The following is a 12,953-nucleotide window of genomic DNA, read 5'->3' on the forward strand; positions in this document are numbered from 1 at the left end:
AAATTTCGAATATACATTTAAAAAATAAAAAGATTTGTAAAAGTTTATGTTTAAAATTAAACAAAAATAACTATATATACATAGGTATATGAAAAGACAGACAGATTAGATAAAATAAAAACTTTGATTTTTGTAAGTTTTGATAATAAACAAAGAACGGGAATTGTCATACACTTTTGATTTCGCATATTATGTACAAAATACTTTATATACTTTTACATTTGTGTCAAGAAACTTAAGTACCAAATTTATCAGGTGCTATTATGTAATTAAAGTAAATTGATTTACTCATTGATAGATAAGACAATCTAATTTAAAAAAAATGAAGTATTTAAGATGTATGCCTGAAATTGTCTGTATTGCCGTTAATGTCTTTGCAAATATCTTATGTTTGGTCTTAAATAAAACAAATAATATAGAATAAGAAGATTCCCGTTGTTTGGAATGTGATTAGGATTGAAAAGAACTAACTTTGTACTTATAATATCACCTCTTAAGATAAGAACTTTAATTGTTTGTTGTATTAAACGACCCTGTTCACTTTGTGCTATTGTTCGATAGTGTAATGTTATTTCAATAGCTCTGGAAAATGGTAAGTAGATTTTAACGATTTATATCTAAAGGGAGTATAAAAAAAAGTATATTAATGCACTGTAATATTTAATTTGGGTCACAAAAATATTCCACAACGGTTTGTTATGAGAATCGTTACCACTTGATACTTTTAAATCGTTAACGTAACTTTTTATTAGATTCAATAGTTTTTAGCGAACTTTTGCCCCAAAATTAAAAATTACCTCCTTTTTTTTTTCGTTTATGTTTTTTATGTTTAGTCTGTCAAATTTGGTCGTATAAATTACAGAAAAAGACAAATTTCATTTTAGTTTATATTGTCTGTTGCGATATGTTGAATTGCTATAAGCTTTTTAACTTAGGTGAGTTCACACTCATTTAGGCGTTTAGTCTAGGGATCTAATAGTCCAGTCAAGTAAATGCGCATGCTCATTGCACTAGCTTAAACTTAAAACATGTCATCGTCAGACGATAAAGCGTTGGTCGTTTTTTTTGTACTCTGTACACTGTATCACGCTCTTCTCGTGAGTTATTTTCCTTAATTTTTCTATATGTTTTTATATGTTCACTTTCTTTCATGATAAACTTCACTTCTAATGCGCCACGTACATGGCTCTTCGTAAATAGAAATAAAATTTGCAAACTTTCTTGTAAAGTCCTTTTTCAAGTCAGACATCATCACCAAACTCTATAATTTATTAGGATACAACTCAATTTTAATTAAAAATACTTTTTATATGACGTTTCAACTTTCACCTAAAAAGCATGTTACCAAACTCGAAAATCTCACTACTCTGCGAAGCACCAAAATTATACGATTCTGAGAAAGGTCAAATCGTTATCTGATCAAATCAAAGTTGTCAATCTTTTACAAGTTTTTATAAACACACGCCCAATTTCAGTTGCGCAAGTCCGACATACACGTGTAAAGAGCATAGATATTACACGAACTTTCACGAGTTTATTACCATTTCTACAGTCATGAGTTTAGTACCATTTCTACAGTAAGAGTATCATTGTGCTATATATTGGTACATCATTAATGTTTAAATAAACCAGTACGTCTGTTCAAGTATGCCGGTACCTCTGTGAAGACCCTTAATACCTATTCTATTTTGGCTGTCCACTAGATTTCTATCATCATATTTTTAGTTATAGCTCATTAAACACTTGTCTAAAGGGACCTTCTTCTTCTTCTTGTGCCACTCCTATCGGAGAGTGTAAATCTCCGATAGGAGTGGCACACTCCTTTAGCTGTAAACTGTAAACAAGAAAGCTATCCTGACCTTGTTTACAGCTGACCTAAAGAGTTCATTAGTGGTACAGCCAAACCACTCTCTCAAATTACGCAACCATGACATTCTTCTACTGTCTGGATTCCGTTTTCCATTTATTTTTTCTTGCATTATATTTTGAAGTAATGCATATTTTGTCCTCTCATCATCATCATCACTGGCTTGACAACCCTTTTTGGGTCTTGGCCTGTTCTAGGATTCTTCTCCATTCCGATCTGTTTCGTGCTTTTTTTCTCCAGTTTTTTATTTTTAAGGTTGTTATATCATTTTCTATTTGTTCTAAGTATCTCAGTTTCGGTCTTCCTCTTGTTCTTTTTCCTACTGGCATCTGTTTGAATATTTTGTTTGGTATTTCGCCTTCTTCCATTCTTTCTACATGTCCTATCCAACGCAGCCGTCCTATTTTGATGAATGTTATAATATCCGGATCCTGGTATATTTTGTATAGTTCAGAGTTGTATCGTCTTCGCCATATTCCGTTTTCTTTTGTGCCCTTATATATGTGTCGCAAGATTTTTCTTTCGAAGGTGGCTAACAACGTTTCCTCTCTTTTAGTAAGTGTCCAGGTTTCTGAGCCATATGTGAGTACCGGTCTTATTAGGGTTTTATATATTTGGCATTTTGTCTTTCTTGCGACGTTATGTGATCTTAGGTGTCTAATTAAGCCATGGTAACATTTATTTGCAATAAATATTCGCCTCTTCACTTCCTCCGTAACGTTATTATCAGACGTGACTAGGGATCCCAAGTATATAAAGTTTTTTACCTCCTCTATGTTCTATTCTCCTATTGTTATATTTTGTGGCTGCCTTATTTCTGCGTTTTTTCTTACCTGCATATATTTTGTTTTGGTCTGATTGATTTTAAGACCACTATTTTGTGCAGCTCGTTCTATTTGGTTGTATGCCTCTATCATTTCTCTTCTTGATCTTGCGATTATGTCAACATCATCTGCAAATGCTAGTATTTGCACGCTTTTATTAATGATTGTTCTTCGTGTATTGACTGTTGTGTCCCTCAGTATTTTCTCGAGCACGATGTTGAACAAGATGCATGATAGAGCGTCTCCCTGGCGTAGTCCCTTTTTCACATCTATTGTTTCCGTTAATTCATTTTGTATCCGGATTCTACTTTCTACTTTTAGAGATTCTTTTGTCAGTTCTATTAGTTGTGTTGGTATATTAAATTCTTTCATTGCTTTTATTAAGAATTCTCGGTTTATATTGCCATATGCGCTTTCAAAGTCTATGAAGAGATGATGGGTGTCGATGTTATATTCACTTGTTTTTTCGAGGATCTGTCGCAGAACAAATATCTGGTCTATTGTTGACTTCTGTCTACAGAAGCCACTTTGGTATTTGCCAACTATTTTTTTAGCGTGTGGTCTAAGTCTTTCATAAATGACATTGGACATTATTTTGTATGCTGCATTCAGCAGCGTGATTCCACGGTAGTTTCCACATTCTAACTGATTTCCTTTTTATGTAGTGGTACAATAATACCGCTATTCCACTCCGTTGGTAGCTGTTTATTCGACCATATCTTTGTTATCAATTCATGTATTGTTTTTTGTAGTGCGTCTCCTCCTTCCTTTAGTAACTCCGATGATATTTGATCTTCTGCTTCCTTACCTTTTTCCCTATATTTTTTATAAACTTCATCTTTTATTGGTTCTACCCATATATCCATTCTTTTCCATTGCATTTTATTCTTGGAATATGCTATTAGTACTATGTCGTTCGCACACAATAAGGACTTTATTGTTACTGGTTATATTCTGTGGTATTCTATTATTGTCTGTAGTTGATTATTTTGTACTCTGGTGTTTCTTAATAATTCGTTCATTACTATTATGAATAGCAAAGGGCTGGCTTGCTCTAGGTCTTTCTTCCCCTTCATTTATTACATGGTCTTCCTTTATTCACCAAATTTATTTTCATAATATTCTTTCCATATCCCAGAGTTTATTTGAATAACCAATAAGTCTCAGAAGAAAATGAAGTCCTAATGAAAACAAATTCAGATGGATTTTTCCTCAGAGTAAAAATAAGCTATTTACCAAAGTTCACAACTTATGACATTTCCTATGTAAACAAGAAAGATCGTAAGATCAAGAAAAAAGAATTTTGGCCCTAAGTTCAATAATGTTTTTTCTAACACCAAGGTGAATATAAGTAGGTACCAAGTTTTAAAACTCTCGCCAGTTTTGATTAATATAAAAATAAGAGGAATAAGAAGATCAGTTAAATACAAATTCAATTAGGTTCTTCTTTGCACCAAGAGGAACCTATGTTAAAGTTTTTACGACAATATCTTTCTGTCAAGAAAAAAAAAAGGCATAAGAATCTGAAATAACAAGAAGACGAGAAAAATTTAATAAGTTTCTTCCTCGTGTAAAGAGAAACATCATACGCAAAAAGACCTGTGGCTCCAAGTTCAACAAGGTTCTTCCTAACACCAAGTGGACCCTATATATAAACTTTCAACACTCTAATATATATATATATATATATATATATATATATATAAAATTTAAATTTTGGTTCTATTTGTAATACTATTATGGAGGTTGTAATCCTGTTCCTTGAAAATTCATGTTTCGTTTAAATTTTTTTACCTATACTGGGTACCTCGTTGCCCAACTATTTTCTTTTCCGAAATTGCTGTCATCCAATTTTAAGTTGTAATACAAACCACTTAATAGTTTACTGACGTGGCTATGAACTTTAGTAAATACATGTCTATTTGTTTGACATTTATTTGATATCTAATAATGGAAGTCTTTAGTGCTTATTATTGATCCTTGTTTATTACAATCAGGCTACTGATAAACAGATGCAATAAGATTGATTAACCTAATAAATAAATATTTCTGAAATATTATCAGAATCATTAAATTTTATCAGGAAAGTACAGAGTGATAACTTTTTTAATGATGCCAAATAAAAAATTGAAAATCCATTATGCGTCTTAGGTAAATAATTTAAATAAGTAAAAACAAATAAAACACTGCAGTAACACCAAAATACAATAAAGGAATGAGGCACACAAAATGCTGGAAACTGTGGGATTGAGATTGCACAGGAATGATTATATTAAGGGCTATTCAGTATTTGAGCGCTGGTTTAAGAGAATCTTACCAAAATTGGAATCTGGGTCTGTGGTTGTTATGGACAATGCGCCATATCATAGCCGCAGACTAGAACAATTACCGACGACGGCATGGCGGAAAGGGAGAATTCAAGATTGGCTTACAGAAAAGGGGATTGCATACGAAGAATCAATGCTCAAAATTCAACTACTTGACATTGCACGGTTAAGGAAAAGTGAATATCTTAAATATATTGTGGATGAAACTGCAAAAGATTATGGTGTCAAAGTTCTACTTCTACCACCTTATCATTGCGAACTTAATCCCGTTGAACTTATCCGGGCGCAAGTGAAAGGAAAAGTAGCACGCAATAACAAAACGCTCAAATTAAACGAAGTTAAGGAACTTTTGATTCAAGCAATTTTATCCATGTAACTCCAGAGAAATGGGCAAAAGGTATAGGCCACATAATTAAAGAAGAATATCGTATGTGGGAACTTGACACTCATGTCAAAGTTTTACTAGAGCCAATTATAATTACACCAGGTGAAGATAATGACAGCGATAGCAGCACTGCTTCTTCAAATTTAGACAGCGAATAATATTTTCTAATAGTTTAGTAGGCATCAGCATAAAAAAACCAAAAACAAAAAAAAAAACGAGAAGAACATAGTAAGTGTGTATAGTGTTTGTGTTTAAATAGAATAGTACAATGTTTTGTTACATCCAAAATTATTTTTATTTTGTTTTTATAGAATTTTATTTTATTTTATAGGATTTTATTTTGTTTTGTTTTATACTGTTTAAGTGTTTTGTTTATTTTATTTAATGGGACAATATGGCTCTTGGCGAACACCCATTTAAAAAAAAGTGACGCGTCACAAGACATACCTCTCGGGTGGTGTGGAAACTGTCTTAAAATTTGTTTTAAAACAATTTCATTGTGTAACTTTTTAAGGACGGGTCACGTCAAAAGACGTTTTAGCGTAACTTCCGCGACAGCCTGGTGGCATCAGTAAGCTTTCTGCAAAATTACTTGTTTTTTACAGCTTTTTGTTTGTGGCATTCTGTATTTTTAAGAGACTGTATGGAATAAGCCACAAAATATTTATTTATAGGTTTAATTTACTGATTTTTCGATCTCTATATAAAGACATCGTTTTCAAATATACAAGTGATAGTAATATTTATTTTTCTATGGCTTTTTGCTTGCCGTTCTGTATATTTAGAAATAATGTTGGGAATAAGTAACAATATATTTAATTGAAATGTTTAATTTACTGACGTTTCGATCTCTATATAAAGAGATCGTTTTCAAATATACAAATGATAGCAATATTTATTTTTCTGTGGATTTTTGCTTGTGGCAATCCGTATTTTTAGGGAGAATGTTGAAAATAAGCCACAATACATCTATTTACATGTTTATTTTACTGACGTTTCGATCTCTAGTACAGAGACCGTTTTTAAAGTTAAGAAAAAAAAAGAAAGAAAATAATATAAGAATATATAAATATAAAATAATAAACAAATAAAATAAATATAACTATAATTTATATCTTTGAAAACGGTCTTTGGATATAGAGATGGAAACCCTGCAGATAAATATATTGTGGCCTATTTTGAACAATAATATGTAAACAATATAATATAATTAACGTTAAAATAAAAGTGAGTGTACGCCACTGGATTTTCATACGACTTTCCCCACTTCTACGACTTCAAACGATGACTCACTCTCCCAAATAGTGCAATTAGAGTTTAGGCAAGCTTTATATCTATACAAACAATTAAAAAAGCAGAAAAAAATCTTGTATAGTAATGCGTTGACTCAATATGAAAATCACTAAATAAAAAAGAGACGAAAGATACATAAATGAAAAGAAAATATATGGAGATAGAGAAACTACAGCAGCAACATCTGTCTTTCCACCGTTTTCTCTATTTTCTCTAGTTTCTTTAGAAGCCGACAAAAATAGACGACGAATGTATAGATAAATAGACTAAAATAGATTACTTCGTAATCGGATATAGCCCAGAATAACACGCAACCTCACGCTTCCCTCAAGCTGAAACTTTCAAGAGCTTTTGACAGACTTTGGGTGAATTGACCTTGCTGTCCAGACATTGCACCTAGTGAGCGTGACTTGTTTTCCAAGTTAAAGAAATTCTTAGGTAGCCAACGATTCCGTGCAGTAGTACGACATTAAGATACAAAAATTTAAGCACCATCTATAAAACTGCGTAAAAAAAGATGGCAATTATGGATAAAAATGGAGACGTTTTTTCTTTACAACGATGTAAATTTCTATGAGAATAAACAAAGTTGTCTATTTTTAAAATTAATGGGAGCCTTATTTATAGATCAGTCCTCGTATTTTTCAATAAACTACCAAACATTATAGTAAAATAAATTTGTGTCATAAACTTATAATGTAAAAGATTTTTTAAAACATAATTGCGAATTATTTTTAATAAAATACAATGCTGGTATAGTAAATTTGTATTCAGACATGGGAAAACGCATCTGAGAGACTAGTACAATATACATATTAGTCTTATTAGGTACATCTGAGCATACACTATCAATCTGGATTATTCTGATTAGAACCAAAATGAAAATATCAAATATATTTGCAGATTGATTAACCGCTTAAATACAAATCAAGCAAAAAATTAAATATAAATAAAAAATGTATATTCGTCTATCTTATTATTACATATTAATACTAGGATACCGTAAATTAAATACAAATGAACGGTCTATCGAAAATGCTTTTAATTCCAAATCCCTAGTAAAAGATCGTCCATAATAAATAGGTAGATTATGCATCAGGGCACAAATAAGTAGATATTATATCAGACTATCTGATGACAATGAAAACATTTATATAGAAGACAAATGAATAACATCTACCTATATTTCTTGCCTTGTAGACTATTAATAAGCTATTAATAATTATAAAATAGATTCAAGATATAGGCAACTAATACATAATGTATACTGTTGGCCAAAAAAATTGCAACACCTAGAGGGACAAATATGTTTTCAACTAGTTACTTATGAAAGTATACATTAATTATAATATTTGTATTGTTTGATAACATTATGAACAAACTTGCAACGTAATTTTTGTCAAAAAATTAATAATTAGTCCATGAGTGGCTCTCCTTGATTTTCTATACACTCAATTACTCTATGGGGCATTTATCAAATTAGGTGGTCTATATTATATTGCGGAATACTTATTCAGATTCTTCACAGGTCTTCTAAGTTTGCTGACAGACGTGGCAGTCGATTAAGGTTTAAACCTACCATATTCTTCACATGATTAAAGGGTGACAAATTGGCTGATCTTGATGGCCATTAAAAAGTCAGATTCTTATATAAACTTCATGGTTTTACGGGAAATATAAAGTCTTGCTTTATCTTCTTAATATTATATTTGGAATGGTTTGTAGATAGGGATGTAAAACCGGTTGCAGTACTTCACCAATATATAGTAGAGTTATCAGAGTGCCCTTAATAAGAACTAAAGGTTATCTGCTTTCCAAATATATAACACTACACCATAATGCTTGGTTGTCTTGCTGTATGATGTTCAATAGCTCAGTCTATATTTCCTCTTTCACATCAAAAATTTCTTACCATTATTTGCCCATCAAAACCATTCAAACAAAAGCTAGATTTATCACTGAACCAGACACAATTACATTGGCCATTCTAGTTTTGCCTAGCTCTGCACCATTCTATGTGCCGAGCTCTATGCTGTGGTATAAAAGGTAACACCAAAAGCGGACGTAAGCTCTCAGTAATTTTAAGTAATAATGTATTTCAAGTAATCTTTAATTAAATGTTCTTGTTGTAAGTACCCTTTTTGTGGTTGCAACTAAATCATCTCTTACTTGATGAACATATATATTTCTGAGAGCAAGAAGTCTAAAATCATGACCTTGCAATATTCTAGGAGTCCAGACCCTCCACGATAGCGATAATTCTCATCATTGGACCACCTCTTTCAAACTCTTAACACTGTTGATAAATTAGCTTTAACTCTCTTTCATGCCTACAATGCCGTCCTTTTTCGAAGTCGCTAATGACGAAATCGCCGACGACCACGAACTCTTGGCATTTTAAGTGGTTTGTTTAAATCAAACACAATTCGAAATGACTAAAAATTTTAAATAAACCAAAGTTAAATACACAGAAATAAACTTTCTAATCTTTTTTGTTTTTGCAAAAAAAGACAAAAACTTCAGTTAAAGAAAATATCTAAGAGTAATCTAGCCCTAGACGACATCTTAAAAACTAGAAATTATTCTAAATTTAAACCTATGTTTAACAACTTTCTTGCAGCTTCACCTCGACTGTTTAGACTTCCTGCACTGAGTATACTCATTAAGAATTTTATATTTTGATTAATATTACTATTTTATTCTTCAATAATTTACAAAACTAGATTGTTTAGGATCAATTGATCTATAATTGGCGTTGATTACATTCTTCATATCTCTTCGTAATTTAGATATACCATCTTCACAGTTGTATATTTCAACATCTCCCCCTGTTGGTCAGTTGATCTTGAGTAATGCTTTGACATTTTAATTTAATGGTTCTCTTATGGACTGTGGGTTTAACTAAACTATTTGTATTATACCCCATTTATACACTTTGCTTTTAGTTTTGATTTTTAATACTTAGTATTTCAATGTCATAGTTCGATTTCTTCTTTTCTACAGTATTGGTAGTGTTTGGTGGACCTTTTTATTGCAGTCAACCACCTACTATCTAATAGATTGTTTAGTCTATTTCTTGCATTCATTTACAGAAGAATAACATTTACCTTAATTGTATTAGTCTCTTAGATGTTTTTTCCCGAGTCTAAATACTTTACTACACCAGCATTTTATTTGTTTAAAAATAATTCGCAATTATGTTTTAAATTTTTATTTAAAATACTAATACAGAAGATTTAACAGTTTTCTATTATAAGTTGATGTCACAAATTTATGTTAATATAATTTTTGGTCGTTTATTGAAAAATAGGAAGACTGGACCATAAATAAGGTTCTCATAAATTTAAAAAAATAGAAAGCATTCTTTATTCCCATAGAAATTTTATTTTTATCTATAATGGCCATATTTTTCTACGCGGTTTCGTAAGAGGTGGTTTAATTTTTGTGTATCTCCATGTCGTAGATTTTCGCCGCCAATCCTTGAGGAAGCGTTTCATCTCTTTTTTGACTTTATTTTCAATCCGTAATCGTTCGACACTCAAGTTTTTCTTTAGCTTGGGAAACAAGTGACAGTCACTAGGTGCAAGGTTCGGACTATAAGATGGTTGGGACATGTCGACACTTTTGAATAACTCGTCTAAGTTTTCCTTGTGTTGCACAATAACTGTCTGAGTCGACTGTTATCCAAGATTTGTATGAAATTGATCATCATTATTCCCTTACGATACTAAAAATACTGGCCATGATTTTCCCAGCAGAAGAAGTTTGTTTGAGCTTCTTTGCGACTGCTGACGCCACTGTTATTATTTCGGGTATGAAATGAAACACCCACATTTTGTCTTCTGTAAGAATGGAGTCCAAAAATAGTTGCTTATCTTCTTGGCACTTTTGAAGAAACTATCGAACACAGCCAAGAGGTGTTTTTCCGATCACCACACGTATGATACCTGAATTTTGCCATCGACGCCCTTTACACTGTACCATCAAAACTCCTAGAAATCTGAGCAACAATCATCAGAGAGTGGAAAAATAGCGCCTTTCTTTTGCCTCGGACCTTCCCATGCTGCTGGAACTCCTTGGGAACCTCATTTCTGGACTCTCGTTTAAAGTATTTAGTGTGTTTAAGAATGCTTATTAAACTTGATAAGAAGATTAACGCAATTAAATACTGTAATCGTAAATGAAAGTTTAAGGGCTCACAAAAAGACCGTGCCTCGATCTACCATAACCATAACTAAAAGATTAATCCACAAAAGTTTTACTTGACCAAATTTAGAAATGATTATAGGGAAGAAAAGCTTATATTATGTACACTTTATTTTTGTACCATTGCCATTGCAGAGTTATTTCTATGTAAACAGTTGTTTTTATTTAAAAGGTAACTAGTAAAACGTTTATCAAGATTAATTAGTCTTTATTACGACGGATGTTGCGACCGTTTTAATAAAACTAGAAACATAAAAATTGAAGTCAAGTTCGTATATCGATATTCCTGTAATTCTAGGGTCACATTTATGTCTAGATAAACGACAGCAAAAAAATGTCAGTGTCTGTAATGTTTTTAAAATTGTGCGTGTGAGAAAGTGCCATTAAGCAGGAATTAAAAATGGTAAGGTGATATTTAAATAAGATCCAAAATTTTGTTGATATTGGTTAAACAATTGACTGAAACATAATAAATATTAATTTTATGGGATTACAAATTGAAAAATCCTTTTGTTGATTTTATAATATTATTCAAAAACCTTTAAACTGGTAATAAATTTAAATAAAAACATTTGAGAGGTGAAGATTACTAAATAAAGATTGTTATTATCTGATTAGATTTTTGACCAAAACAAAACATTTTTCGTACGGATGAAATAATTGTTATAGCACCGGTTTAACTATTAAAGACTATTAAAATTTTACTATAAGAATATCGTCTGGGGTGAATTTCAAGATTATTTAAAGAGCGCACAAGTGTATATGTTATAGTTTTTATCACGAGATAATATATATTTTATTGAATCTTCCATTAAAACAAGAAGTAACCAAAGAACTTAAAGAGAAGAATGTTGATACAGCCACTACATAATACAGAACAACAAAGCTTTTACGATCACCTCCAGAACACAGTAAACTACATTCAACAGAATGAATATATTATGTTCATTTTGGTCGACTTTAGTGCCCGTATTGGTGATGACCTAATAGCAGGGATAAAACAACGGTATAACAAGGATGAAAAGGGAGATCTTCTGATGGATTTTTGCAGCAACAATGAATTATGTATTAATACTATAGTATTTTTCCATCGTATTTTTCATATAAAAATGCGTGCACGTCACAATTTATATAAAGTGACGTCACTTATATTTAAAATTTCCAGAACGTCAACCTTAGAGTTCAAATTTTCCTAACACAGCTAATAATACGAAACCCATTCGGAACTGCTCGATCTTTCATAGACGTCAACATGGTATAATAATCAGAAAAATGTAATCATCATTATATTGGGAATTTTAGAATTATATTGATTAAATAACCAAAAACATTTGTTATTATTAATAATATAAATTTTATGAAATAACTCTTTAAGTCTAATATTCCACAAAATAATAATTTTAATTAAATATATAAGACAATTGTACGCAACTGATACAGTAATACTTCAAATTTTTGACAGTTCAGTGTGTGGCAAAATTGTTTTAATGGTTGCCGCTTTTTTAGAGTAAGAATTTCGTTTATGTTTTGATTTCTTACACAATTTGATCATAATCTATTATATATTAATAAATTGTATTTATAAATACATATTAAATTTAGATAAATAGCGTTAAAAACTAATTATTGTTGTGTATTGTGATTGTGCTATGTCAAAACAACTAAATAGTCTGTAGAAAGCTGATAGGCTTTCATATAAGATAGATTCTTTTGAACAAGAAATAAGGGCGGGACGTTTTTATTATTAATGCTCTAAAAGTGGTAAGTTTAAAAGTTAGAATATATAATTTTGCATTAAAATGTTTTCTTATGTATTTTAGTGTGTTGCAGTAATCTTAAAACTAAGTGTATTTACTGTTAATATAATAGTTTGACAAATAGTTGACATTTTAAAAATTCCTCACTTACTTATTATTCTGATTGTAACGTTATAAACGTCACATCTCTATTAATTTATATTTAAATAATTATTTCATTTTAATTTCTTTATTAATTTATTAATTTCTTTATCTTCAGTTTAATTTTTACTATTTTTTATTTTAAAAGTAGTT

General features: G+C 30.9%; 1 protein-coding gene across 2 annotated transcripts in view; it reads left to right on the top strand.

Annotated features, from left to right (window-relative positions):
* The first annotated feature begins 342 nt into the window (after positions 1 to 342).
* The window catches only part of LOC140446085 (monocarboxylate transporter 14-like), a 38,796-nt gene continuing 26,185 nt past the window's right edge, over positions 343 to 12,953 (top strand). Inside the window, exon 1 of one of the 2 annotated variants that reach the window (XM_072538610.1) lies at positions 343 to 592. In XM_072538610.1, coding sequence (XP_072394711.1) covers positions 590 to 592 — 3 coding nt within the window. In that variant the 5' untranslated portion in view covers positions 343 to 589. Of the gene's footprint in view, positions 593 to 11,181; positions 11,306 to 12,953 lie in introns of those variants that run through there. The other variant, XM_072538611.1, reaches the window with a different exon arrangement.

This window comes from Diabrotica undecimpunctata, chromosome 7, assembly GCF_040954645.1.
Source record: "Diabrotica undecimpunctata isolate CICGRU chromosome 7, icDiaUnde3, whole genome shotgun sequence".
NCBI lineage: Eukaryota > Metazoa > Arthropoda > Insecta > Coleoptera > Chrysomelidae > Diabrotica > Diabrotica undecimpunctata.